The sequence below is a fragment of the Oryctolagus cuniculus genome, chromosome 16 (genome assembly GCF_964237555.1).
Source record: "Oryctolagus cuniculus chromosome 16, mOryCun1.1, whole genome shotgun sequence".
Lineage (NCBI taxonomy): Eukaryota > Metazoa > Chordata > Mammalia > Lagomorpha > Leporidae > Oryctolagus > Oryctolagus cuniculus.
Window position 1 is genome coordinate 59,392,272 of NC_091447.1, and position 27,375 is coordinate 59,419,646.

General features: G+C 73.6%; 2 protein-coding genes across 7 annotated transcripts; one reads left to right on the top strand and one right to left on the bottom strand.

Moving 5' to 3' along the window:
- Positions 1-457: 457 nt before the first annotated feature.
- On the top strand, positions 458-6,963 carry APBA3 (amyloid beta precursor protein binding family A member 3). 3 transcript variants are annotated; one of them, XM_070058603.1, is made up of 10 exons: positions 494-659; positions 1,135-1,691; positions 4,291-4,436; positions 4,521-4,607; positions 4,682-4,843; positions 5,065-5,244; positions 5,875-6,087; positions 6,286-6,405; positions 6,487-6,627; positions 6,761-6,963. In XM_070058603.1, exons 2-10 carry the CDS (start codon positions 1,172-1,174, stop codon positions 6,830-6,832), a joined length of 1,641 nt encoding a protein of 546 aa, XP_069914704.1. In that variant the 5' UTR covers positions 494-659; positions 1,135-1,171; the 3' UTR covers positions 6,833-6,963. The 3 variants fall into 3 exon arrangements, with proteins under 3 accessions (XP_069914706.1, XP_069914704.1, XP_069914705.1); XM_070058604.1 differs by having other exon boundaries at positions 517-659; positions 4,682-4,753; XM_070058605.1 differs by lacking the exon at positions 1,135-1,691 and having other exon boundaries at positions 458-659.
- On the bottom strand, positions 6,946-26,960 carry TJP3 (tight junction protein 3). 4 transcript variants are annotated; one of them, XM_070058591.1, is made up of 21 exons: positions 26,774-26,960; positions 20,618-20,674; positions 20,426-20,535; positions 19,613-19,715; positions 18,800-19,124; positions 18,072-18,175; positions 16,485-16,674; positions 15,451-15,565; positions 14,539-14,597; positions 14,136-14,202; positions 13,572-13,728; positions 12,905-13,013; positions 12,562-12,793; positions 12,113-12,324; positions 11,047-11,142; positions 10,283-10,353; positions 8,183-8,393; positions 8,010-8,110; positions 7,543-7,797; positions 7,307-7,353; positions 6,946-7,110 (listed from the first exon to the last, which is right to left on the bottom strand). In XM_070058591.1, the coding sequence occupies exons 2-21, from the start codon at positions 20,663-20,665 to the stop codon at positions 7,008-7,010; spliced, it is 2,715 nt and encodes a 904-aa protein (XP_069914692.1). In that variant the 5' UTR covers positions 20,666-20,674; positions 26,774-26,960; the 3' UTR covers positions 6,946-7,007. The 4 variants fall into 4 exon arrangements, with proteins under 4 accessions (XP_069914692.1, XP_069914691.1, XP_069914689.1 ...); XM_070058590.1 differs by lacking the exon at positions 26,774-26,960 and adding an exon at positions 26,600-26,743; XM_070058588.1 differs by lacking the exon at positions 26,774-26,960 and adding an exon at positions 25,848-25,930.
- Positions 26,961-27,375: the final 415 nt, after the last annotated feature.

The window sequence follows — 27,375 nt, forward strand, 5'->3', positions numbered from 1 at the left end:
CCGGTTATGTCACTGCCCAGCGACTGCCTGGGAGTTGTAGGCCCCTGGAGGTTCCTGGGAAATGTAGTCTTCCCGGGCTCGGGCCGGCTGTGTCCGCACTGTGGCATCTTTGAACGTTGGTAGACGTACCCTGGATGGCGGACATTGCCTATTTAGTTCCCCATCATTTCCTGGAAACGCGCCTTGTGTACTCCTGACGTGAATGCCCAAAACCCGCTGCTGGACGGGTAGCCCGCGGGTCGACGGGTAATGTCGGCAGTGAGGGGCGGCCGCCGCTTCTACCGCGTGCGTGAGGAAGCAAGCGCAGGCTCGAGGCCGACACGGCCGGGCGCGTCATTTTGTCTACTGCGAGCTGGCCGGAAGTCCGTCAGCAGCGGGCCCGGGGTCCCAACAGCCCAGCGAGGTCAGCCCCGAGCGTCCACTGCAGGACTAGAACCCGCGACGCGAGGCGGCACGCGAGGACTACATGTCCCAGCAGGCCCTGCGGCGCCGCGCATGCGCAGTAGGCACGGGTGCCGCCAGGACCGATCTGCCGGCGCCCCGGCCGGGAGTGGACAAGCGGCGGCGGCGGCTGAGGACACCCGGCGTAAGCCAGGGCGGGCCGGGAGCGCGGGCTCCCGGTGGGGCCGTGTTCGGCGGAGTCGGCCTCGCTTTGGGCAGTGAGTGTCCCGGCGAGCTGGGCGCCTGGGGTCAGGGGTCTGCGTGGATCGTGGGGTGGCGGGGGCGGCTCGGAGCCCGGGTGCTGCCCGGTGGTGTCCCGGGTGCTGCCCCGTGGTGTCCCGGGTGCCTGCTATGAGGCCTGGGGGTTCTGAGTCCGAAGTCTCGGGCTGCGGTGTGAGCGTTGGGTTGGGGTCCTGGGGGGGGCTGGGGGTCGTGGGGGCTGGGGGCGGGGATCCCGGGCACCTCTGGGTGCGGGGCGTTGGGGTCGCCCCGGATTCCGATTCATGGGTTAAGAGGAGGTGACTCAGAGTATCCCAGGCTGGCCTGAGCAGAGCCCTTTAAAGGGCCGGCGTGTGTCTCAGTTGTCCCTTCTGCGCAGTGGGTCTCTATGAAGTGGGGTCCCAGGGCTCAGTCCTGCTCCGTGGGGCCCAGGCAGACCCCGACGACGCCTGCGTGTCCGTCTTTACCTTGCAGCCTGATGCAGGTGCCGGCCTGAGCCCGGGGTCCCGCCATGGAGTTCCTGGCAGCCCCGCAGCCCCCCGCAGGGCCCCCAGCCATGGCCTTGGAGGAGCCCCCGGAGACTCCCGACGCCCCGTGGGACCCCGTGCGGGGAGGCCCCAGCAGCCCCGGGCGCACGGCACCGGCCGGGTCAGCCGTGCCGGACCTGGCGCGGCGGCTCGAGGCCCTGCCGGGTGATCTGGGGGAGCCGCGCACCGGCGGAGCGCACGTCGCCACGGGCCACGGCCAGGCGGCGCTGGGGACGGCCGACGTGCACGGGCTCCCGTCGGCCGAGGCGGCCCGGGACGACCTGCTGCGGCGCCCCGGGGAGCCCGCCCCGCCGGAGTGGACGGAGGCCGCGGAGCAGGGCGGCAGCCGGAGCTCGGGCAGCTCCCCGGAGCCCTGGCTGGAGACGGCGCCCCTGGTGCGGCCCGAGGAGCCGCCCGCCCCGTCCAGCGGGCCCGAGCCGGGCACGCAGCTTTCTGTCTTCCAGAGCCCGGAGAGCCTGGCGTCGTTCCCCGCCCTCCCCGAGGGTGAGTCCGGGCCCCGAGGGGGTCCTGAGGGGTCCTGGGAGAGGGGCTCCGGACTCCGGACTCCGGGGCGGGGAGGGGGCCGTGCGGGTGTGCTGGAGCCAGTAGGGGCGGGGCTGCAGCAGGTGCACCCTGGGGGCCTTTTTAAGAGAAGATGCCGTGGAGGGGCAGGTTCCCCCCCCCCCCGCCCCCGGAAGTCTGCAGCTGGCCGAGGCCGAAGCCGGGAGCCTGCAGCTCCCTCCATCCGGGCCTCCCGGGCTGTGCACCTGCGGGGAGCTGGACCGGACGTGGAGCCGGGACTCGAACCCGGGCCGAGCCATGTGGGCCGAGGGCGTCCCAGCCGGCAGCTTCACCTCCAGGCCAACCCCCTGCCCTGGATTTTGCGTTTGTCACTGCGGGAAAAAATCAGAACAGCGTTGGGGCCCGGGGCCGCGCCCGCGAGAGGGGTCCCCGGGACTGCATGGACTTCCGTGGGGCGGGTCCTCCCCGTGACGATGACGTCACCGACGTGTGTCCCTGTTGCTAAGCAACCTGGCTGTCGCTCAGCAGAGACCCCGGCCCACAGGCAGCACAGCTGTTCCCCCGGGCTCAGGACGGGCGGCTGCCCCTGTCCCAGCAAGGCCCCGGGGCCTGGACAGGGCTGGCCGGCTCTGCGCCTCCTCCAGACCGCTGGAGGCATTGAGAACCGTGCGGCGCGCCCCGACTCCGCCGGAGTGTTCTAGAATAGTGCTACAGGTGACGAGGACGTGGCGGGGCGGGCGCCGTGATGCCGCGTGGAGCCGTCCAAGCGCGGGTTCAGGTCCCGGCTGCTCCACTTCCCGCCCAGCCCCTGGCAGTGCCCTGGGAGGCGGCGGTGAGGGCCCGGGTGCTGGGGGCCCTGCACCGCGCGGGAGCCCAGAACGGAGCTCCTGGCTCCTGGCTTTGGCCTGGCCCAGTCTCGGCCGAAAAAAAATACGACAGACGGTTTTAAACGTTCTAGTTTTCCACGTTTTTTTAAATATTTATTTGAAAGGCAGAGAGAGGGGTCTTCCACCCGCTGGGTCATCCCCCAATGGTTGCAATGTCCAGGCTGGAGCAGGCTGAAGCCGGGAGCTTCACCGGGGGTTCCTGCACGGGTGCAGGGCCCGGCGCTGCCGCCCCCAGGCCTGTGTTAGCGGGAGCTGGTGAGAAGCCGGGCGCCGGGACCCCACCGCGCTGATGCGGGCATCCACCCGGGCACCGCAGCGCCGCCCCCAGGCGGCGCCCAACACTGCGGGCATCAGCCGAGCACACCACAGCGCCACCCCCAGGCGGCGCCCTAGCACTGTGGGCATCAGGGCACCACAGCGCCAACCCAGGCGGTGCCCTAGCACTGCAGGCATCAGCCGAGCACACCACAGCGCCACCCCCAGGCGGCGCCCTAGCACTGTGGGCATCAGGGCACCACAGCGCCAACCCAGGCGGCGCCCTAGCACTGCAGGCATCAGCCGAGCACACCACAGTGCCACCCCCAGGCGGCGCCCCAGCACTGCAGGCATTAGCACACTGCAGCGCCACCCCAGGCGGCGCCCTAGCACTGCGGGCATCAGCCGAGCGCACCGCAGCGCCACCCCCAGGCGGCGCCCTAGCACTGCAGGCATCAGGGCACCACAGCGCCACCCCCAGGCGGCGCCCTAGCACTGCAGGCATCAGCCGAGCACACCACAGCGCCACCCCAGGCGGCGCCCTAGCACTGCAGGCATCAGCCGAGCGCACCACAGCGCCACCCCCAGGCAGCGCCCTAGCACTGCAGGCATCAGCCGAGCGCACCACAGCGCCACCCCCAGGCGGACGTGGGGAAGGGCCTCCTTGGCGCGGAGCTGTCCGCGTCCACTTTCACGCCCAGGTCCGCCGGCGTTCGGCTGCAGTCTGGGCTCGGGCCTTGTGGCCAGGGTGTCACGCCGGAACCCTGCAGGGGCTGTGGTTCCAGTTTTCCCCCTGGGTGCCCAGAGCTAGGATTCTGCACCCAAGAGCAGCTGCCACCGCCTAGAACGTCCTGGAACATCCTGCAGGGGCTGGAGCACTGTGCCACGACTGGCAGAGCCGTCTGGTTCTAGCTGGCCTGGGAGTTCTAGAAGCTCGGAGCCAAAGCTTCATGTGGTCCTGAGCTGGACTGGGGCCGCCGCGGGGGCGTGGTCGGCATGGCAGAGGCTCTGATTGATGGGGTGGGGAGGCGTGGTCAGCGTGAGAGACTGTGATGAGATGGGGCGTGGTCAGTGTGGTGGAGCCTCTGGAGGTGTGGGTGAGGGCGTGGCAGCGTGCCTGGCGTGTCCTGGCCTCCGGAACCGCCGGCGTCCCAGGCCCAGCCGGGGCGGCTGGACTGCTGCAGCTCTGACCGGGCAGGTGTCCACCAGGGACAGGAGCGGCCCGTGGGCCTGCTGAGCAGAGAATTCTAGGCCCCGTGCGGAGCCGGCTGGCCCTGGGGGCTCTGGGCTGACTTCGTGGGTTCTAGGAGCAGGAGCAGGCTGGTCCCAGTCCCTCGGGGGGCCCGCGGCGCGGCCAGGGCCCTGGAGGAGTGGGTGCACAGCCCCAGGGTGGGGGAGGGCCTGGGCGGAGCTGACCCTCGGCTCGCTGCTGCCCGCAGGGCCCGGGCCCTGTGACCACGAGGACCTGCTGGACGGCGTCCTCTTCGGCGCCAAATACCTGGGCTCCACGCAGCTGCTGTCCGAGCGGAACCCGCCCCCCAGCACGCGCATGGCCCAGGCCCAGGAGGCCGTGGACCGCGTCAAGGTGAGGCGGGGACGCAGGGGCGGCCGGGAGCGGCCTGGGTGGGTGGCGTCTGGGGTGCCCACCGCTCCCGCCCGCGTCCTGCAGGCCCCCGACGGGGAGACGCAGCCCATGACTGAGGTGGACCTCTTCGTGTCCACCAAGAGGATCAAGGTCCTGACGGCCGAGTCGCAGGTACCCCCGGTGGCGGGGACCCCGCCCGGGGCGGCGTGGGCGGCTCGCGGCTGACTGCCCCGTGTCCGCCCCAGGAGGCCCTGATGGACCACGCCCTGCAAACCATCTCCTACGTGGCGGACATCGGCCACCTGCTGGTGCTCATGGTGCGGCGGCGCCTGGCGCGGGGCGCGGGGCCGCGGGAGCGCGAGCGCCCCGCCTACAGGATGGTGTGCCACGTGTTCCACTCGGAGGACGTGAGCGGCCGCCGGTGGGGCGGGGGAAGCTTCTAGAAGCCAGCTGTGCCTGCTCGGTGGGCGGGGTGGGGGAGGGGCCTGGAGGCGGGGCTGAAGGGTGCTAGGAGCCTGCTGACCCAGACGCGCGCTCGTCTGCCGGCCCAGCGGGGGCCCCGCCCAGGGCTCCGAGGGCCAGATGGGGGGGCGGGGGGACGCCCCAGGGACGCCTGCTCTGCCCGCAGGCCCAGCTGGTCGCGCAGGCCATCGGCCAGGCCTTCGCCGTGGCCTACAGCCAGTTCCTGCGGGAACACGGCGTCGACCCCAGCCAGGTGGGCACCCGGCCGAGCGCCGCCGCCGCCAGCGCGGGCCACCTGCATAACGGGGACCTGGACCACTTCTCCAACAGCGACAACTGCCGGGAGGTGAGCGCGCGCGGGGGCGCGCCCCGCTCCAGCCCGGCACTGCCCCTGTGCCGGAGCGCGCTCCCCCGGCCCCCAGCCCCTCCCAGTGTCCCTGCGCGGGAGCGCGCTCCCCCGCCCCCCCCAAACTGCCCCTGCGCGGGAGCGCGCTCCCCCGGCCCCCCCCCCGCACTGCCCCTGTGCAGGGACGGGCCCCTCCCGGCCCCCAGCCCCTCCCACTGCCCCTGCGCGGGGACGCGCCCCCTCCCGGCCCCCAGCCCCCCTGCACTGCCGCTGCGCGGGAGCGCGCTCACCCGGCCCCCAGCCCCTCCCAGTGTCCCTGCGCGGGAGCGCGCCCCTCCCCAGCCCCTCCCACTGCCCCTGCGCGGGGACGCGCCCCCTCCGGGCCCCCTGCCCCTGCGTGGGGACGTGCCCCCTTGGTCTAGCCCCTCCCACTGCCCCTATGCGGGAGCGCGCCCCTCCCGGCCCCCAGCCCCCTTCCCGCACCGCCCCTGCGCGGGAGCGCGCCCCTCCCGGTCCCCAGCCCCTCCCACTGCCCCTAGCGGGGACGCGCCCCCTCCCGGCCCCCAGCCCCTCCCACTGCCCCTCCCGGCCTGTAGGCGGCCGCCCCCAGCCCCGCCGTGCCTCCCGCAGGTGCGCATCGAGAAGCGCCCGGGCGAGGGCCTGGGCCTGGCGCTCGTGGAGTCCGGCTGGGGCTCGCTGCTGCCCACGGCCGTGATCGCCAACCTGCGGCACGGCGGCCCGGCCGAGCGCTGCGGGGCCCTGAGCATCGGCGACCGCCTCACCGCCCTCAACGGCAGCAGCCTCGTGGGGCTGCCGCTGGCCGCGTGCCAGGCCGCCGTCCGCGTGAGTGCCCGCTGGCCCCGGGCGGGCGGGCTGGGGGCGGGGCTGCCCGGCGGGGGCGGGTGCCCCGACGGGGGCGGGGCTGCCCGGGCTGGGGGCGGGGCTGCCCCGGCGGGGGCGGGCTGGGGCGGGGCTGCCCCGGCGGGGGCGGGCTGGCGGCCCCGCGCGCACCGAGGCCCAGCCCGCCCGGCCGCCCCGCAGGAGACGCGGGCGCACGCGGCGGTGACGCTGAGCATCGTGCGCTGCCCGCCCGTCACCACCGCCATCGTCCGCCGGCCGCACGGCCGCGAGCAGCTGGGCTTCTGCGTGGAAGACGGCGTGGTGAGGCCCGGCCGGCCCCGCGCGGGGTGGGGGCGGGGGCGGGGGCGCCGCACGGCCCCCTGAGCGCCCCCCCCGCTCCAGATCTGCAGCCTGCTCCGCGGGGGCATCGCCGAGCGCGGGGGCGTGCGCGTGGGCCACCGCATCATCGAGATCAACGGGCAGAGCGTGGTGGCCACGCCCCACGCGCGGGTCATCGAGCTGCTCACGGAGGCCCGGGACGAGGTGTGGGGGCGGGCGGCGGGCGGGGACCCCCGGAGGAGGTGGGCGGGGCGGACACCCCGGGGGGCCCCAGCGGCCGGGCCCAGGTGCGAGCCCAAGCCCCTGCCTCACCGACCCCCCCTCCCCGCCCGCACAGGTGCACATCAAGACGATGCCGGCGGCCACCTACCGCCTGCTCACCGGCCAGGAGCAGCCCGTGTTCCTGTGACGCCCCCGCCCTCGGCCCTCGCTGTGCCTTAGCCCCGCCCTCCGCGGGGCCCCAGAACCCCCCCGCCCCCACATTATTTTCTGATATAAAATATTAAAAACCAGAGGCTCGCGTCGGGGCCTCCCGGAAAAGCTGTTTATGCGCGGTCCTGGGGGTCACAGGTCGGTGGGCGGGGTCACAGGTCGGTGGCCGGGCCCCAGCTGTAGGCCTCCTCGTCCGAGGACTCCGCGTCCCTGGCGCGCGTGAACTTCCTCCTCAGGGCCTCCCGTTCGTAGGTCCTGGGCCAGGGGCGGTGGGGAGGCTGAGCGGGGCGGCCCAGGGCCGCGGCCTGCTAGCGAACTCCTGCGCGTCCATCAGAGCCCCCGCTGACCTCCCCGCTGCGCGCCATGAGGGCCCAGTGTGGTTCTAGAAACGTCCTGGGTCGCGGAGTTGGAGCCCAGGGACAGGGCCCGGTCAGGAGGGCGGGGCGCCTACCTCATGCTGTCCTGTCGCCACTGGGCCTGGGGGCGGGGGCTGTCCACCTTGGAGGAGAGCGAGAGGGGGGCTCACGCTGCAACCCACGGGCTGCCCGACCCCTGCCCTCGGCCGGTTCGCTCCCAGATCCCCGCGACAGCCCGGACCAAACCAGGCTGAACCCACGCAGGTCTCCACCCGGGGCGTGAGAGGGGAGCCAGGCCAGCAGGGGGCGCCCGGGCACGCGCCCAGCCCACCTGCGCCTCCCACTGAGCCGGGATTCTCCCATGATGCGGCGGGCTCTGTGCTTCATCCTCCTGCACGGGCTCCGAGGAGCGGGCCAGGGCCGGGGCGGGGGGCCCCTCGTCGCCGTCCACGCCCTCGCCGTCCGTGTAGCCCTCGCCGTCCGTCTCCTCGTAGTCGCTGTTGACCCGGCTGTCGCAGCTGAGGTCGGCGGAGCTGTCGGCCAGGCCGCGGTGGGGGAGGTCCAGGTTCTCCTCCGAGCCGTCGAGCTGCGGGGCGGGCGCAGGTGCTGCGGGAGCCCGGGCCAAGCCCCCCGCCCCGCGACCCCCGACTCAACCTCAAATCCACCCTGACGCACGGGGAGGCTTAACCTGTGACCCTTGACCTGACGGCGTCTGCCGGGCCACGCCTGCCCGCGCCCCCCCGGGGGGGGGGGGTAACCGGCAGAGCCCCGCCCACGGGCCCCGCCCACAGCGCGCACCTGGTCCTCGGCGGTCCAGATGGGCCGCGCCTGCTGCTCGCGGATGACGGCCTTCAGCTCCTGGTACCAGCTCTCACCCGCGCCGTGCAGGGGGATGGTGGCTGCGGGCAGGGGGCGTCAGCGCGCCCCGGGGGCCCCGGGCCCCCGCCGGCCGCCCCCCACGTCCCGCTTACCCGTGAACAGGTGGCTGTCCTGCTTCCTCAGCTTCTGCGCCTGCGTGTAGAGGCGGCGGCTGCTGCGGCGCGAGCCGGGCGCCAGCCACTCGCGCAGGGCCTTGAGGGACGCCCGGCTCTCGGGGGCGCAGAAGACCACGATGGGGTAGTACTGCACGTAGTTGAGCCGCTCGATGGCCGAGGGCGTCACGTCCAGCAACGCGTGCTTGTCCTGGGGCGGGGGGGGGGCGGGGTCAGCGTGGACCCCACGACCCCAGCTCCGCGGGAGACGGCACTCGGGGGGCGCAGGGGGCGGGGGAACAGGACCCCGGGGTCAGCGTGGACCCCACGAACACAGCTCCGCGGGAGACGGCACTCGGGGGGCGCAGAAACAGGACCCTGGGGTGAGAATGGACCCCACACCCCCAGCTCCGCGGGAGACGGCCCTCGGGGGGCACAGGGGGGCGTGGCAGGGAGCCCGGGATCAGCGTGGACCCCACGACCCCAGCTCCGCGGGAGACGGCCCTCGGGGGGCACAGGGGGGCGTGGCAGGGAGCCCGGGATCAGCGTGGACCCCACGACCCCAGCTCCGCGGGAGACGGCACTCGGGGGGCACAGGGGGCGGGGGAGGGAGCCCGGGATCAGCGTGGACCCCACGACCCCAGCTCCGCGGGAGACGGCACTCGGGGGGCGCAGGGGGGCGTGGCAGGGAGCCCGGGATCAGCGTGGACCCCACGACCCCAGCTCCGCGGGAGACGGCACTCGGGGGGCGCAGGGGGCGGGGGAGGGAGCCCGGGATCAGCGTGGACCCCACGACCCCAGCTCCGCGGGAGACGGCACTCGGGGGGCGCAGGGGGCGGGGGAGGGAGCCCGGGGTCAGCGTGGACCCCACACGCCCCAGCTCCGCGGGAGACGGCACTCGGGGGGCGCAGGGGGGCGTGGCAGGGAGCCCGGGATCAGCGTGGACCCCACGACCCCAGCTCCGCGGGAGACGGCACTCGGGGGGCGCAGGGGGGCGTGGCAGGGAGCCCGGGATCAGCGTGGACCCCACGACCCCAGCTCCGCGGGAGACGGCACTCGGGGGGCGCAGGGGGCGGGGGAGGGAGCCCGGGATCAGCGTGGACCCCACGACCCCAGCTCCGCGGGAGACGGCACTCGGGGGGCGCAGGGGGGCGTGGCAGGGAGCCCGGGATCAGCGTGGACCCCACGACCCCAGCTCCGCGGGAGACGGCACTCGGGGGGCGCAGGGGGTGGGGCAGGGAGCCCGGGGTCAGCGTGGACCCCACACGCCCCAGCTCCGCGGGAGATGGCACTGGGGGGGCACAGGGGGCGTGGCAGGGAGCCCGGGATCAGCGTGGACCCCACGACCCCAGCTCCGTGGGAGCCGGCACTCGGGGGGGGCGCAGGGGGCGGGGGAACAGGACCCCGGGGTCAGCGTGGACCCCACACCCCCAGCTCCGCGAGAGACGGCACTCGGGGGGCACAGGGGGCGGGGGGGGCTGGGGTCAGCGTGGACCCCACGACCCCAGCTCCGTGGGAGACGGCACTCAGGGGGCGCAGGGGGTGGGGGAGAGGAATCTGGGGTCAGCGTGGACCCCACGACCCCAGCTCCGTGGGAGACGGCACTTGGGGGGCGCAGGGGGCGGGGGAGGGAGCCCGGGGTCAGCGTGGACCCCACGACCCCAGCTCCGCGGGAGACGGCACTCGGGGGGGCGCAGGGGGGCGGGGGAGGGAGCCCGGGGTGAGAATGGACCCCACATCCCCAGCTCCGCGGGAGACGGCACTCGGGGTGCGCAGGGGGGCGGGGGAGGGAGCCTGGGGTCAGCGTGGACCCCACACCCCCAGCTCCGCAGGAGACGGCACTCAGGGGGGCGCAGGGGGCGGGGGAACAGGACCCCGGGGTCAGCGTGGACCCCACGAACACAGCTCCGCGGGAGACGGCACTCGGGGGGCACAGAAACAGGACCCCAGGGTGAGAATGGACCCCATGCCCCCACCTCCGCGGGAGACGGCACTCGGGGGGGGGCACAGGGGGCTGGGGAGAGGAATCCAGGGTCAGAGCGGACCCCACGCCCCCACCTCCGCGGAGCCGGCACTCGGGGGGCGCAGGGCCCTGCTCACCTTCTCGGCGATGACCCGCACGGCGTCCAGCTTGATGACCTTGGAGGGGCTGTCGGTCCTCAGCACGCTCTCTGCGAGGGGCGGAGGGGGCGGCTGCAGGAGGGCGGCCCCTCGGGGTCACGTGGCCCTGCCCCTGCCCAGAGCCCAGCCCCGCACTTCCTCCAGGAAGCCCTCCTGGACAGCGTCTCGGGGAGGAGACTCAGAACCTCGGTCCTCCGCCTTGTTCTGGAGTAAGACGCCTGACCGCGCCCCAGCGCACGGTTCCGCGCCCCACAGCCCCGCGGCCTCCCGCCGCTCTCGCTGCCCAGCCCCCGCACCCCTGGGGTCCGAGAGCGGGGTGCAGCCCCCCGATGCCGTAGCAGGTGCCGAGCCCGGCCCCTGCTCCTGGCTGAGGACTATTCCAGCACAGGGTGGACCCCGCTGGTCGGACTGCCCGGCCCCCGGGCCTGGCTGTGTGCCACACCTCGGATGCCCCTCAGGGACCCCGCCTGCCCTGGCCCCCGCCCCGTCTGTAGCCCAGATGTGGAAACATCTCGGGAGGGCGTTGGCAGCGGCTACCGGGCGCCTGTGTTAAGCAGGATTCTGAGGCTCTCTCCAGACGGTGCCAAAATCCACAGAGGAGGCCTGGCCCGAGCGGCGGTTGGGCAGTGGCGGCTCCCGGGCCTCACGTTTGCCACTGTCCCTCCGAGCGTCCCCGAAGGCACCGGGGCAGCGCCGCGCGCCGGGGCAGAGCGGGAGAGGGGCTCTGGGACCCGGCTCCTTACCGGCGACCTCAAACTGCTCGGGCATCTCCGCCGTCAGCTTGTGCATGGCGATGTCCGCCACGGGGCCCAGGACCACCACCGGGCGCTTGAAGCTGGCTGGGGGCAGAGCAGGACTCGGGTCAGGACCCCAGCAGGGGCTGGCGGCTTCCCGCTGCCACAGGGCGTCCCCGGGCCACGGCTGCCCAGCAAGACTACAACTCCCAGCAGGCCTTGCGGCGAGGCACAGCCACGTGACCCGGGCCAGCCAATGGGACGCCAGCAGAGCCGGGGGCGGAGCTGCCGTCTCCACCCTCGTCCCCTCTCCCAGGCCGGAAGGTGGGTGTAGACGGCAGGGGAGCAGCCACGGATGCGGAGAGCCGCCTCTGTGTCCCCCATTTAGGCGGGGTCTGAGTCAGCCCGCGGGCCACACCCGGCCCCTGGCTTGTTTCTCTCAATAAAGTTTTATTGGGACCGCCGTGTGCACGGCCGGCTCCTGCCTGTGGGGCAGGTGTTGAGAGCCCAGGGCGGGGGCCTTGCAGGCACCAGGGCGCCCAGGGAGCAGGTGCGGCGGCTCTGGGGGCAGGAGGCCCTGGCACCCACCCCCCCAGGCCCACACTCAGCTCCCACGCCCGCCCGTGCACCTGGGAAGCGGCTCACGGTGTCCCGGGCCCTGAGTCTGAAAATCTGCACCTGGTTTCCCGCACCTGCCCGAGGCCCCGCCCAGAGCTCTCGCCCCCGCCCGAGGTGGTCCCCCCACCCAGGTGCTGGGTTTGGGGTCTCTGGGCCTTGTTTTAAAGTGGGTGAAGGGGCCGGCTCCAGGGCGCAGCGGGTTAAACCGGCATCCCACAGAGGAGCACGGGTTCGAGTCCCAGCTGCTCCACTTCCGACCCGGCCTGGGAAAGCGGATAGCTCACGTCCCTGGGCCCCCGCACCCGCGCGGGAGACCCGGATGGCGCTCCTGGCTCCGGCCTGGCCCAGCCCTGGCTGTTGTGGGCATTTGGAGAGAGACCCAGTGGGTGGAAGACACCCCCCCCCCAAAAAAAAGAAAAGGCAGAGAGGGCAGGGGGCGGGGCGGCGCGGGCCCCACCTTCACGCAGCACCACGCGCTCGTAGGGCGGGTACTGGCCCTGTCTGGTCAGCGCCGACAGGTCCTCGCGGCTCCTCTGGGTGGTCCTCTTGGCTCCTCGGCGCAGGCCCCGCAGCCGCCAGAACTCGGCCCGGGCGTTGGAGGCTGCGGCCGAGCCGGGCCCGGCGCCCACGGCGCGCTGCGCTGCCTCCAGACTGGCCAGCTGCTCGGCCCTGGGGAGCAGGGGCGGCCTTCGGCGGGGGCAGCGCGGCCGCAGGGGGACCCCCACCCGGCCTGGCCCTGCCTGCGACCCAGGGACTCCTCCCCTCCGGAGCAGGGGCACCCAGGGAAGGACTCGGGCGAGGGTCCCAGGTGAGGGGCGAGGGGAGGGTCAGAGCGAGGGTCCCGGGCGAGGGGCGAGGGTCCCGGGGGAGGGGCGAGGGGCGGGTCGAAGCCGGGAGGGGGCGCACCTGCTCTGGTTGGGAATGATGCCTCGCTCCTGCTCGCGGAGGTCCCGCCCCATGCGCGCCGCCAGCCAGCAGCCTCCGCGTGCGTGCCCGGGGCTCGGGTACAGCGTGTCCACCACGTGGAAGACGTCCCCGCGCGTGAAGCCCAGGCCGGACGGGGGGCTGGGCTCCAGCTCGAAGTGCGTGCGGATGTAGAAGGAGTCGCCCACGCGCGACTGCACCATTTTCCGGAAGACTGGGGGAGGGGGCGGCGCCTTGAGCCAAGGCCCCAGCCCTCCCCAGCACGCAGGTGTGCCACGCCGCCCCCCTGCGCCCCGCCCCGCCCCACGCCCCGCCCCGCACGCACTGTCCTGCTTGCGCTGCGTGACCAGCTGCATCTCCTCGCCCGCGGGCAGCGCCAGCAGGAACTGCACGGCCTCCTCCCGCGTCAGGTTCCGGAAGGACAGCTCGTTCACCTGCGGGGGCCGGGACGTGCGCCGAGCCCGTGAGCCACGCGGACGCGCACGCGCGGGGCCCGCAGGTGCCCGGGGCCGAGGCGGCGGGCCGGCAGGGGACACGCGCGCTGCCCGTCTGGGTGCCCGGGGCGAGTCTGTCCCCGCTAGCACACGCCCGGGGGCAGCGGGTGGTGGCCCGGCCCGGGTCCCTGCCGCGCACTCGCGAGACCGGGTAGCGCTCCGGGCTCCGGGCCTCGGCCTGCCCACCCTGGCTGTCGCGGGCACTGGCAGTGACCCCGCGGCTGGGAGCACTCACGTCGGGCATAACCAACTAAATGCAATAACAAAGTAAATAAAAACTTAAAAGTTTGGCATAAATCAGGGCCTGGAGGTCGGAGCTGGACCCACAGGGAGGACGCGCCCCGCCCCGCCCCAGCACGCCGCGCGCACGCCCCGCCCCACACACGCCACGCCCCCACCACGACACGCCCCGCCATGCCCCGCCCCACTGCGCGCACGCCCCGCCCCGCCCCACCACGCCCCGCCCCACCCCGCCAAGCCGTGCACACGCCCAGCCACCTGCAGGATCTGGTCGCCCTCCTGGATGCCCTGGCCGTCGGCCGCGCTGCCCGCTTGCACGCCGGACACGAAGATGCCCACGTCATTGCCCCCGGCCAGCTTCAGCCCGATGCTCGCACCCTTGGGGAAGCGGACGACGCGGGAGTCCGGGCTGTACCTGCGGGGCGGCGGGGTGCGGGAGACCCGGTGTTGGCGGGGAGGGCTCAGGCCGGAGGGGCGCGTGGTCAAAGTGGAGGCGGGGTCAGGTGGGAGGAGGGGCGTGGTCAGACTGGAGGGGCGTGGTCATACTGGAGACCTGGTCTGGCCAGAGGTGGGTGTGGTCAGACAAGCTAGAATGGGGTAAGACTGAGGGATGGACGTGGTCAGATTGGAGGCGTGGCATAGTCAGACTGGAGGTGGAGCCAGGCCTGAGCTTGGGCGGAGTCAGGCTGCAGACCCCACCCCACAGGGCCTCCGTGGCACCCCATTGGCCGCACAGGCACGGGGGCGGGGCGGGGCGCGTGATGGGGGCGGCCCAGGCCGGCGGCGGTGCCCGGGTCGGGTCGGGTCGGGTCGGGAACGCACCCGCGGTCGTCCACGCTCTGCTCGCTGGGCACCCTGTAGACGTCGTAGCTGCCACCGCGGGGTGAGTCTGCGAGGGACAGCCGGCTGGCTTCCAGGCTTCAGGCCCCCGCCCGCCCCTGCCCGGCCCCACCCCCACCCGGCCCCGCCAGGCCCCGCCCCCCTGCCCGGTCCCGCCTGCCCCCGCCCGCCCGTCCCAACCCGGCCCCTGCCCGCCCCTGCCCCGCCCACCCCTGCCCAGCCCCGCCCCCGCCCACCCCTTCCCGCCCCTGCCCCGCCCACCCCTGCCCGGCCCGGCCCCGCCCCCGCCCGGCCCCGCCCGGCCCTGCCCCCGCCCCGCCCCCGCCCCGCCCCGCCCGCGCTCTCCCAGGACCCGCTGGCCAGCCCGGCCAGGTCAGGCGCTCACCGGGCTCCGAGGAGGTTCCGGAGTTCCGCGGGCTTTCCCGCCGCAGCTCGGGGCGCTCCCTGGGGGGGCCGGCGGGGAGGGTTTAGGAACGTGTCCCCGCCGCTCACACAATCTCCCACCCGCTGGGTCGCTCCCCAGTGCGCACAGCAGCCAGCGCTGGGCGGGGCCGAACCGGGACCCGGGAGCTCCGTCCGGACTTGGGTCACCGCTGCCGCCCGCGGGGAGCAGGACTCGCACCCAGGCCCCTGACCAGACCGGGTCGCCTCGGCCGAGCGTGTGTGCCCCGCCCTGGCCGCTGCGGGCAAGTGGGGAGCGACCCAGCCGATGGGCGACCTCTCCCTCCCTCTCCCTCCCTCTCCCTCCCTCTCACTCTCTCCCTCCCTCCCTCTCTCTCTCCCTCCCTCTCCTCCTCCCTCTCTCTCCCTCCCTCTCCCTCCCTTTCCCTCCCTCTCCCTCTGTCCCTCCCTCCCTCTCCCTCTCTCTCTCCCCCTTCCTCTCTCCCTCTCCCTCTCCCCCTCCCTCTCCCTCCCTCTCTTCCTCCCTCCCTCTCCCTCCTTCCCTCTCCCTCCCTCTCCCTCCCTCTCCTTCTCTCCCTCCCTCTCTCTCTCCCTCCCTCCCTCTCCCTCCCTCTCTTCCTCCCTCTCTCTCCCTTCCTCTCCCTCCCTCTCCCTCTCTCCCTCTCCCTCCCTCTCCCTCTCCCTCTCCCTCTCCCTCTCTCTTTCTCTCTCCCTCTCCCTCTCCCTCTCCCTCTCCCTCTCCTTCTCCCTCCCTCTCTCTCCTTCTCTCTCTCCCTCTCTCCCAGCTGGTCGCTGACGGGGTGGAGTTGGGTCCCGGGAGCGGCCGTCACCGTTAGCCGCAGGGAGGCGGGGGTGTGGCACTGGGGGCCCCTCAGCTCGGGCCGGGCTTACGTACTCCGGGGAGCCGGCTGGGCTGGGCTCTGGGCTCTGCCTCCGGGGCCGGTGCCGGGGAGGCGGGGGGACGTGTGACGGCGGTGCCTGCGACAGCTCCGAGGCCAGGTCCGAGATGTCTGGGGGCGGGAGGGGTCCAGTCAGCGAGCGACCCGGCCACCCAGGGGCCGGGCTCCCGCAGGCGGACCCCGCAGGCGGACCCACCTCTGCCCCGCCCTCACCCTCGCCAGCCCCGCCCCGCCCTCACCCTCCAGCCCCGCCCTCACCCTCGCCAGCCCCGCCCCGCCCTCACCCTCACCCTCGCCAGCCCTGCCCCCGCCCCGCCCTCACCTCCAGCCAGGCCCTCACCCTCCAGCCCCGCCCTCACCTCCAGCCCCGCCCTCACCCTCCAGCCCCGCCCTCACCTCCAGCCCTGTCCTCACCTCCATCCCTGCCCTCACCCTCGCCACCCCCGCCCGGGCCTCACCCTCGCCACCTCCCGCCCCGCCCTCACCCTCGCCAGCCCCGCCCTCACCCTCGCCAGCCTCGCCCTCACCCTCCAGCCCCGCCCCGCGCTCACCCTCCAGCCCCGCCCTCACCTCCAGCCCCGCCCTCACCCTCCAGCCCCGCCCTCACCTCCAGCCCTGTCCTCACCTCCATCCCTGCCCTCACCCTCGCCACCCCCGCCCGGGCCTCACCCTCGCCACCCCCCGCCCCGCCCTCACCCTCGCCAGCCCCGCCCCTCGCCCCGCCCTCACCCTCGCCAGCCCCGCCCTCACCCTCGCCAGCCTCGCCCTCACCCTCCAGCCCCACCCCGCGCTCACCCTCCAGCCCCGCCCTCACCTCCAGCCCCGCCCCCGCCCCGCCCTCACCTCCAGCCCCGCCCTCACCTCCAGCCCCGCCCCCGCCCCGCCCTCACCTCCAGCCCCGCCCTCACCTCCAGCCCCGCCCCCGCCCCGCCCTCACCTCCAGCCCCGCCCTCACCTCCAGCCCCGCCCCCGCCCCGCCCTCACCTCCAGCCCCGCCCCGCCCTCACCTCCAGCCCCGCCCCGCCCTCACCCTCCAGCAGGGAGCTGTCGCTGTGGCGGTGGCGGTCGCCGTCGCTGTCGCTGTCGCTCACGGCCGGCGGGATGTCGACCAGGAACCGCCTGCGGTCGCGCAGCACCAGCAGCGTCAGCTTCCCGTCCGACCGCTCGACGAGGCGCCGCGTGTCGCTCAGCGACAGGTTCCGGAGGGACACGCCGTTGATCTGCCGGGAGGGGGGTGCTGAGGAGCGGGGAGCCTGGAGACAGGCAGCTGGGGGGCTAGGGACACCCCCGTCTAGGAACCCTAGAACACCCCCCCGCACGCACGGCAGGGCCTTCCCCCCTTCCTAGCGCTCTTGGGGGTCCCCGATGCCCGTAATCCCAGAGACTGGGAGTTTCAGGGGCTCCCACTGTGGTCTGTTTCCAGTACCCCCCTGTGGTCTGTTTCCAATACCCCCCTACTGTGGTCTGTTTCCAGTACCTCCCTGTGGTCTGTTTCCAGTACCCCCCTGTGGTCTGTTTCCAGTACCCCCCCGTGGTCTGTTTCCAGTACCCCCCTGTGGTCTGTTTCCAGTACCTCCCTGTGGTCTGTTTCTAGTACCCCCCTACTGTGGTCTGTTTCCAGTACCCCCCTGTGGTCTGTTTCCAGTACCCCCCCCGTGGTCTGTTTCCAGTGCCCCCCTACTGTGGTCTGTTTCCAGTACCCCCCCGTGGTCTGTTTCCAGGACCCCCCTACTGTGGTCTGTTTCCAGTACCCCCCCGTGGTCTGTTTCCAGTACCCCCCTACTGTGGTCTGTTTCCAGGACCCCCCTACTGTGGTGTTTCCAGTACCCCCCCGTGGTCTGTTTCCAGGACCCCCCTACTGTGGTCTGTTTCCAGTACCCCCCCGTGGTCTGTTTCCAGTACCCCCTACTGTGGTCTGTTTCCAGTACCCCCCCGTGGTCTGTTTCCAGGACCCCCCTACTGTGGTCTGTTTCCAGTACCCCCCCGTGGTCTGTTTCCAGTACCCTCTGTGGTCTGTTTCCAGTACCCCCCTACTGTGGTCTGTTTCCAGGACCCCCCTACTGTGGTCTGTTTCCAGTACCCCCCCGTGGTCTGTTTCCAGTACCCCCCTGTGGTCTGTTTCCAGTACCCCCCTGTGGTCTGTTTCCAGTACCCCCCCATGGTCTGTTTCCAGTACCCCCCTGTGATCTGTTTCCAGTACCCCCCGTGGTCTGTTTCCAGTACCCCCCGTGGTCTGTTTCTAGTACCCCCGTGCCCGGTTTCTGGGACCTGCCCCAGGCCACCAGGGGGTTGTTGCCTCAGCAGTCGCCGGCAGCGCCCGCCCGAGGAGACCCCGAGTCTCCGACCAGAAGCGCTTGGGAATCAGACACCCCCGGCCAGGTCTAGAGAGGCGTGGCCTCCCCAGCGGGTCCCAGCCAGGGCTGTAGGTGGCCGGTCACGTGGCGCGGGTGCCCGCAAGGCTCAAGGCTACTAGAAACCGCCGACACCACCACGGGGATGCTTGAAACGGACATTTGGCCGTGGGCTGGAAGCCAGCAGCGCCGGGCCGGTGACGGGGCCCGGCTTTGGCGAGCGCAGTGTCCAGCCCGGCCTGGCCTCCGCCCTCCCGCCGGCTCACCTGCAGGACCAGGTCGCCCTCCTGGAGCCCCCCGCTCTGGGCCGCCAGGCCCGCCTCCGCGATGTGCTTGATGAAGATCTGGCTGCCCAGCTTCACGCCGAAGTCTGCGGCCGGGGAGGGACACTGAGGCAGGGCCGGGCCGGCCGGGGAGGGACACTGAGGCAGGGCCCAGCGCTTGGGGGAGGGACACTGAGGCAGGGCCGGGCCGCACGGGGGAGGGACACTGAGGCAGGGCCAGGCCGCACGGGGGAGGGACACTGAGGCAGGGCCCAGCGCTTGGGGGAGGGACACTGAGGCAGGGCCGGGCCGGCCGGGGGAGGGGCGTCACGCGCAGGCGCCTGCATCCACCAGGGCCCAGCGCTTGGGGGAGGGGCAGGGAGGCCTCTGGGGTCGCGGGGACCCCTCCCGGGCTGCAGGAGGCGCGGAGCCGGGGCGCCTCCTCCCTTGGTCCTCGGCGCCCGCCCCGCCCTCACCCTCGGCGCCCCGCCCCCGCCCGCCCTCACCCTTGGTGCCCCGCCCACACCCTCGCTGTCCCGCCCCGTCCCGCCCTCACCCTCGCTGTCCCGCCCCGCCCTCACCCTCGCCAGCCCCGCCCACGCCCCGCCCTCACCCTCACCAGCCCCGCCCCCGCCCCGCCCTCACCCTCGCTGTCAAGCCCCTCCCACCCCGCCCTCACCCTCGCTAGCCCCGCCCTCACCCTCGCCAGCCCCGCCCCCGCCCGCCCTCACCCTCGCTGTCCCGCCGCCGCACCAGCACCGACTTCACCGGGCGCATGCGCACGTCCTGCCGAGGGAGCCGCTTGAAGCCGGACACCAGGGCCAGCCCGTTGGCCTCGGAGCCTCCGCGCGGGCTCCTGCGACCCGCCCGGGCCCGGCGGGAGCGCTCGCCCCACGAGCGGCCGGAGCCGCTGGACGAGCCGCCCTCGTACCCGCGGCCGTGGTCAGCCTCCTCCAGCCGCCGCCGCCCGTCGTCCGAGTCCGAGTCCGGGCCGCCCGGGCCAGACGGGGTGGCCCCGGTGGCCGGCAGCTGGACCCTCCGGGGCCGCTTCACCGTCTGCGGGGGGGGCACAGCGGTCAGTGGGGGCAGGGCGTCTGAGCCAGGCTGGCACTGCTGGGGGCGGGGCGTCTGAGCCAGGCTGACAGCTGCTGGGGCGGGGCGTCTCCTAACCACCTGCTGGGGGCGGGGCGTCTCCTAACCACCTGCTGGGGGCGGGTCGTCTCCTAACCACCTGCTGGGGGCGGGGCGTCTAAACCAGGCTGGCACCTGCTGGGGGTGGGGCGTCTCTGAGCACCTGCTGGGGGCGGGGCGTATCCTAACTACCTGCTGGGGGCAGGGCGTCTCCTAACCACCTGCTGGGGGCGGGGCGTATCCTAACTACCTGCTGGGGGCGGGGCGTCTCCTAACCACCTGCTGGGGGCGGGGCGTCTGAGCCAGGCTGGCACCTGCTGGGGGCGGGGCGTCTCTGAGCACCTGCTGGGGGCGGGGCGTCTCCTAACCACCTGCCGGCCCCGCCCCGCGCCCGGCCCCGCCCGCCCGCTCACCACGTTGGCCAGCTTGTTGCAAGTCTTGAGCAGCTGGATGGCGAAGGTGGAGGGGACGTTCTCCATGGAGACGCCGTTCACCATGACGATGCGGTCGCCTGTCCTGGGGGGGGGGCCGGGGCTGAGGGCGGGGGCTCCCGCGGGGCGCCCGAGGCCGGTCTGGCGGGCAAGGCCAGGGCCGCACGCGGACGCTCTGGCCGGGGGACCCCGTGCGACAGGCGCTGACGCTCACTAGGTTTCTCACTATTAAAAATAAATGGTTCTGGGGCCGGCGCTGGGGCGTCCCACGTGGGCGCCGGTTCGAGTCCCGGCTGCTCCACTTCCGGTCCAGCTCCCGGCTGTGGCCTGGGAGAGCAGTGGAGGACGGCCCAGGTCCCCGGGCCCCAGCACCCGCGTGGGAGACCCGGATGGAGCTCCTGGCTGCCGGCTTCTGCCCAGCCAGCCCCGTCGCGGCCACTCGGGGAGTGACCAGTGGGCAGCAGGCCTCTGTCTGTCTGTCTCAGCCTGGTCCCCGCGCCTGGGCTTGGCCGAGCGATGCCACCCCACAGCCGCTCGGGGCCCAGAGCCAGGAGCCCCCCCGCCCCCCCGGGCGCCCCCTGCCTCCCGCCAAGCAGAAGATGCCAGGGCTTCACCGACCGAGAGGGGCCTGGGGGCTGTGCTGGCCACTGGAAGGGCAGGGCAGGGTGGACACGGGTGGTCCTGTGCCCAAGGCCACGCCCCCGGTGTGGCCACTCCCCCGAGTGCAGACCGCCCCGCCTCCGCCCGTGCGGGCCCCTCCTCCCCACGCCCCCACGCGCAGCCCTCTGCACTCACTGGAGCCGGCCCTCGGCCGGGCCTCCGGGCACCACGTCGGACACCACCACGGAGCCACTGGGCCGGTCCCGGCCCCCGGACACGGCGATGCCGAAGCCCCGGCGGGGGTCCTGGGGGAAGGGGTGAGGCTGAAAGAACTCCCGCTGCCCCCCAGGGACCAGTCCCCCCCAGGGTGGCGAGGGGAGGCCTCACCTTGTAGATGGTGGCCGTGTGCTGCTCCCAGATGGTCATCTCCTCCATGCCTGCCACCTGGCCGGGGGCGAGAGCAAAGGTGGGCCTGAGCCCCGCCCTGTCCCCCGCCGGCGTGGCTGCCACCCTGGGGGGCTCCTGGTGTGCCTGGGGGAGGCCAGGCTGCTGCCCCCACAGTGCCCCCCGGGGGCGCCGCTGGCTGGGACAAGTCCTTGGTGCCTCCCACGGGGGCAGGGCCCGGGCTTGGGGCCTTTGCACGGCCGTGCCCTGTGCTCGACTGTGACACTGTCCCCAGGTGCCCACGGAGCTCGCGCCCAGGGGTCAGGCCGCACTGATTGGGTCTGGGGCACCGGCGGGGCTGGCTCGGGGTCTCGGTTCTTCCAGCTGCAGAGTGGACAGAGGCGCCGGGTTCTGCTCCTTCGGGGACCGCAGGAGGAAGTGGAGCTGAGGGTCGGTCAAGGCCCAGGTCCCCCCGTGCGCTCCCCGCACCCCCAACCTGGAGCAGCACCGCCGCAGCCACCAGAGGGCGCCCGGGAGCCGCGAGCCAGCCCTGTGCCCACGCCAGACCAGCCACCAGAGGGCGCCCGGGAGCCCCGAGCCAGCCCTGTGCCCACGGCCGGACCAGCCACCAGAGGGCGCCTGGGAGCCGCGAGCCAGCCCTGTGCCCGCCCTGTGCCCACGGCCAGACCAGCCACCAGAGGGCGCCCTGGAGCTGCGAGCCAGCCCTGTGCCCACTGCTGACCTCCTGGGCCACTGCAGTCTGCAAGGCCCCGCCCCTCCCGCAGCTCCCCCTGCGCGCCGGCCGGGTCCGCCCCAGGGCCTTGGGCCGGGACCTCTTCCTCCTGGGGGAGCTGCCTCCCGGGGCGGGCGGGCGGCACCGCGGCTAAGCTGTCCAGCGGGACGGCCAGCTCCTTGCAGGCGGCAGGTGAGGGCCCTGCCGCCGCGTGGGGGACCTGAGCGCTGCGGCCATCTGGGGGGTGGGGGGCGGATGGACAGATGGATGGGGGATGGGTGGGGGATGGATGCGTGGGCGGACAGATGCCGGGGGGCGCCCTCCCTGCGATCGCATTGGATTGGCTCCGTGGAGGCCCAGCTCCATGTCCCGTTACAAATGGGGAAACCGAGGCACCACCTGGGGGAGGACTCGGCAGACGTCGGAGCTGACGGCCAGGGTGGGGAGGCTGGACGGCAGGGCCAGGGGCTCTCCTGTCCAAGGACAGACGAGGTCATCGAGTGCAGGAGCCAGGTCGCGAGGCCACGCCCCCCCACACCTCGGGCCAGGTGCTAGCTGGGCAGCAGGGGCCACGCGGGGGTGGGGGGCGCCTCCCCCTCTGTCTTCCCTTCTGTAAAGTGGGCACCTCTGCTGGAATTATCGGAGTGCCAGCCAGCGCGGCCCCGCCCCTCCAGCCCAGTGCGGCCCCGCCCCCTCCAGGCCAGCAGGCCCCGCCCCTCCAGCCCGGGGTTCCAGCGCCTCCCTCATTGGCTCTCAGCGGCCCCCGGGAAGCAGAGCCCCGAGGGCGCAGGGCGCAGGTGGCCGGGCGCGTCGCCGCCTGTGTGGGCTCCGCGGAGACCCCAGGGCCCTGGGCAGGAGCGGCCCCGCCCCTCTGACGGCGCCTCGGCCCTACTGGATCCCAGATCCCCTCTCGATCCCAGATCCCTCCCGCACCTGTGCCCAGCGCCTGCGCCTCCCGCGGCCGGGCTGTCACCCGCCCCCCACAGCCCCGGGACGGGCCGGCGCGGACCGCACAGCCGGGTCTCCCGGGTCTCCCCGACCCTCCCTGCCAGGTGAGCTCCTGGGGGCGGGGCTGCGCCTCCGTCCCGCCCCCGCCACCTGCTGGACACAAACACCCGCCGCAGGGCACGCGGCTCCCTTCCCGCCCCCCCTCGGGGAACAATGGCAGGAGGGGCGGGGCCGCGTTCTCCAGGTGGGGAGGGGATTCTGGGAGCTGCACCTGGTGGAGTGGGAGGCGGGGGGCTCAGGCCCCACCCCGCCCCCCAGAGACCACCGCACTGGCCCAGCCCCCACCCCCAGCCTCTGGGCTCCGCATGAAACGGGACCCGCCTGGCCCAGTCCCGCCGGCTCAGGGCTGCGTGCGTACACAGCAGGCAGCTAATAAGTGCGGTCAGGACCACTGGGGGCAGCCCGCACTGCAGTCGCTGCTGGCTGGGGGCGGGGGGGGGCCCCACTAAGCATTTTGCCCGGGGTCCCCTTAGAGGGCTGCGGGCCCATTTCACAGATGGGCGCGGGCAGGGAGAGGCAGAGACGGCAGCAAAGCCAGGACCAGCTCTGCCGGCGCGGGGCCGAGTGGACGGAGGGGCCCCCACCCCGCTGGTTCCCAGTCCCTCCTGCGGGGGGGGGCCCTGGGGGCCGGCCCCGCCCCAGCCCCAGCCCCTCCCCCTCCGCCCTCGCGGGTACTCGCCTGGAATCTCACCGCCATGGTCCACCCGGGGTCTCCAGCGGCCCCTGCCCCAGGGGGGCCTGGAAGCAGCCAGTCGGCCCCCACCCCGGAGTAGGGGAGGCTGGGGTCGTGGTGGGTGGGGGCCCCCCCGCGCTCTGGCCTTCCTCCCGCCCGGTCGCCCGGTCGGCGGCTCCGGGCTGCACCTGCTCCTCTTCCTCCTCCAGGCCCCGCCCCTGGCGCCACGCCTCCGGGAAGCCGGCCTGGCCCCGCCCCAGGATCCCGCCCCGGGGTGGAATGTCCAGTCCGGTCCGGTCCGGGTTTTCCTAGGCAGAGCAGTGCCCAAGGCCACAGTGGGAGACCGCTGTCCGGGGCCGCAAGGAAGACCTGGCCCGGAAGCCGGCCGCCTTCGGACCGGAGCCTGCGACCTGCGCGGGGGGGGGGGGGGGGTGTCCCTCGCGCAATGGGCGCTCTGAGGCTCCTGGGGACACCCCAGGGACGTGCGGCTGGCCCACAGACCCTGTCCCCTGGGACGGCGTCGCCCCGGGGCCGTGCCTGCCTCCTGGGCTCCGTGCACCCGTGGGGTGGGAGGGAGGTGGGCCAGCTCAGCCTCACCCTGGCCAGGATCGCAGGGCGCCTCCACCTTGGGGGCGTGGGGAGGGCTAGGCGGGGCTGGCCCGGGAGGTTCCTTGAGCCCCACCCCAGGCCAGAGTTCAAAGGGCAAACCTGGGCCTAAACAGCAGGGCAGGGCGGTGGAGGAGAAATCCTGGGGCTTCCTGGAGGAGAGGGGCTTTGTAGCTGGGGCTTTGGAGGCTGGTTAAGAGTGTGCCAAACAAAGCCCGCAGATAGTGGGAGGGAATGGGATTCAAACACGAGCTTAGGGGCCACCGGGGACCCTGACACCGGCTGGGGACCGGCTGCTCCGCGTCTGACCCAGCCCCCTGCAGGTGCGCCCAGGAGAGCGGCCGTGACGGCCCAGGGTGCTGGGCCCTGCACCCGCGTGGGAGCCCCGCTGGAGCTCCTGGTTCCGTCTGGCCCGGCCTCGGCCTCTGGGGCCTTGTGGGCAGTGAGAGAGACCCCTCTCTCCCCTCCCCTGCTGCCTGGCCCCGCCCCCGAGCCCAGCGGCTGCCGAGGTGCACCCTGGGAGGCAGCAGGTGGGCGCTGCAGCCCTGGGCCCTGCCTCCCCCGCGGGGACCCCAGCCCCAGCCTGCAGCAGGCCCTTGGGGGGCGAACCAGAGCGTGGACGATCTCTCTGCCTCCACCATGAATGAATGAATGAATGAATATTTTAAAAAATGCTCCCCCCCCCCCGGGGCTCCAGGCCCAGGCCGCAACTGGCAGACTGAGCTGCAGTACCCACGCCCACCAGCAGGGGGGCAGTGCCGGCGCGGCTGAGCAGGCGGAGGCAGGACAAGGAGGGCGGGTCCCCCAGAGGCGCCGGTGGGGAAACTGAGGCCCAGAGAGGGCAGGCGTTGGGCGGGGTTGTGGGCCCCGGGGTAGGGGTCAGGCAGGGTTGGGGGTCTCCCTCCTGCGGGAGGCTCCCCGCCCGGGCAGAGGCTGACGTCATAGCCACCCCAACAGGTCGGACCGGAAACCTGAGAGGAGACTGCAGCCTCGCGGGCTGGTGTCCACTGAGCGCCCACCGTGTGCGGGGTGGGGGAGGGAGGGAGGCCGGGGGGAGGGGGCCCCTGGGTGGAGGAGGGGGCCTCGCGGAGGGAGGGGAGACAGCCGCGGAGGCCGTGGGGGTGCGGGGGCCTGATGGGGGCGCCGTGATGGAGGGGGTGTGGAACCTTCTAGAAGCCCGGGCAGGAAGGGGCCGATTGCAGCCTCAGTTTCCCGTCTGGCACATGGGGGCCCATTCCGATGTGGGCGAGGCCGGGTGCCCAGACCCGCGGCTCTGTGGGGTCCCCGAGGCCTCCTGGCGGCCCCCCATGTCCCACTCCCTGCTGGAGCGCCTAGGAGGCCCCGCACCCACAGGGGACCCGAATGGAGCTCCTGGCCCCGGCCTGGCCCAGCCTGGCCCCTGCGGGCATCTGTGGAGTGACCAGGTGGATGGGAGGCCCCCCGCCTTTCAAGGGAAGGGGTCCCGGCACCCACAGTTCCTTTGGCCTTCCCCCACTTCTGCCTGGAAGAGGTGGACGCAGAGCTTCGTCCCCGTCTCTCCCACGTGGCCACAGCGGCCAGCGCTGGGCCAGGCGAAGCCGGCAGCCCGGAGCCCTGTCCGGGTGGCCCACGTGCGTGCGGGGGCCCACGCACTGGGCCATGGCCGCCGCCTCGCAGGTGCATGAGCGAGGAGCGGGCGCCAGGCGCTGGGACCCCAGCGGTGGGGGGGTGGGCGCGGCCGCCCTCGGAGGCCCCAGCCCCTGGCCCTGGGCCCGGCCCCAGGTCAGCTGCGCTGAGCGTCCTCACCTCGTCTCGGGGGCCGGGGGGCCGTTCCGCCCTGAATGCCCATGGCGGCGGCCGCCCCGGGGCCCACACTCGAGGCCCCCCTTCGGGGCCCCCTCCCCACCTGTCCCCTCGCCTCCACCTGCTCTGCCCCCAGCCGCCGGCCTGTGCGCCCAGAAGCAGCCACCAGAGGGCGCTGCCCAGCACCTGCTGGGGCCGCACCCCCAGGGCTCCCACCTCCCACCCAAAGCCCCCGCCCCACGACCCCCACCACCACGCACGGCCCTGCCCGCCCCCCGCCGCCCCTCAATCCCCTCATTCGCCCCTGCTCCCGCCATGCAGGCCTCCCCATGGCTCTGTCCGCACCCCAGGCTCGGCCCTACCCCAGGCCCTTTGAATGTCAGCGGAGCCCACGGCTCGGCTCCTTGGAGGCTCAACAAGGGCCCACTCACCGCGCGTGCTGGCGCTGCCCTCTCTCCCCAGCAGGGCCCAGGCCCCAGGGACGCAACTGTATACAGTAAGCACTCAATGTGCGCCTGTGCGCTCCCTGGGCGGCTGCTCCCCCAGCCCCGCCTCCCACCCACCCGCGTGGGTTCCAAAGGGTGTCGGGCTCCACCCTGAGCAAACACCTCTCCCCTGGCGCCCGGCCTTGGGCCGGGGACGACCCGGAACCAAATTCCCCTCCTCGGACTTGGGGGCCACATGGAAGCTGGGAGCTGGGGGGCTGGGGGCTCTGGCACTGCCCCCCTCTGCGCCGCGCCGCCCGGGTGAGTGGCCGCCCCTCCCCCAGCCCCGCGACCCACTTCCCAGAGCTGGAGACCAAGCCCTGGACGGTGGGGAGGGGAGACCACCTGGCTCTGGCTCTGGGGGACTCTGCCCAGACCCCCACGGGGGCTGCAGCCCCTCCCCCCACTGCCCGGGGCTCGGCCTGCCCTGCAGCCTCCCCTGGGGCTGCTGCAACCGGACACTTCGCCCAGTCCGGTCCCCTGGGTCCTGGGTCTCTGGCCTGGGCCGGAGCTCAGGCACAGGTGAGCGCCCACCTGTGCACCTGTCGCGGCCAGCCGCGGCTGCAGGGCTCCGTGGGGCCCTGCCCCCTCCTCGGGGACCGGCCTGGGCCCCTCTGGCCAACAACCCGCCCCCTTCTGTGCCCGCCCGCAGCGTCCCGGGCAGCGGGCCAGTGGCCATGGCCGTGGCCGCCACTCACCTAACCCCTCGGAGACCGCGTCAGGCGCCCGCACTTCCTGCTTCCTGGGGCTGGGGGCGGCATCTGGGGGGTCCCGGGCCCCTGGGGCTGGGGGAGCCCCCTGCCACCCCCTCCACGTCCAGACGGTGCCCACTGGGCCTGGGCCTGGGCCCGGCGGGCGGGGGAGGGGCTCACCTGTGTCGGGGGCCCGGAGGCCTCAGGGCACTTGGCGGGAGCCTGGGCCCGGATGCCCGGCTGGCCTGGGCGTGCGCGGCCGTCCCCGTCCCCCCAGCTGCCCCAGCCTCTCCCTGCCTGACCGGCGGCAGCAGGCGGGCGGGGTGTGTGCCCGAGCGGAGGGGCCGCGGGCTGGCTGGGCTGTGGCCCTGTCGCAAGGTGCTCTCGGTGTGGGCGGTGCCGGGTTAACCCCTGAGGGCCCGGAGGCCGGGCACCTCATTACCTCCCGGCCCAGCCCTTCCTCCGGTCACCTGCGTGCAGGTGCTGTGGCCCCCGGGGATCCCGTGCAGCCGCCAGGGGGCGCCAGAAACCGGGCAACCTGCTCGGGCCGGGCAGCCTCAGCTTTCCGCCCTACAAAATGGGACCACAGGAACTCGCAGAGGGGACGGAGTGTGGGGACGAAAGCCCCTGCCTGCCCGGGACCTCGCCCACCCCAACATTCCCTGCCCACCCCCTCCTGCCCCTAAACGCATAACCCTTAAGGCATAGACATAATTGTATAAAGTGTTGTAAATATTATTTTTCTCTTGCCAACAATAAAATAACTTAAGAAAGCAGCTAGG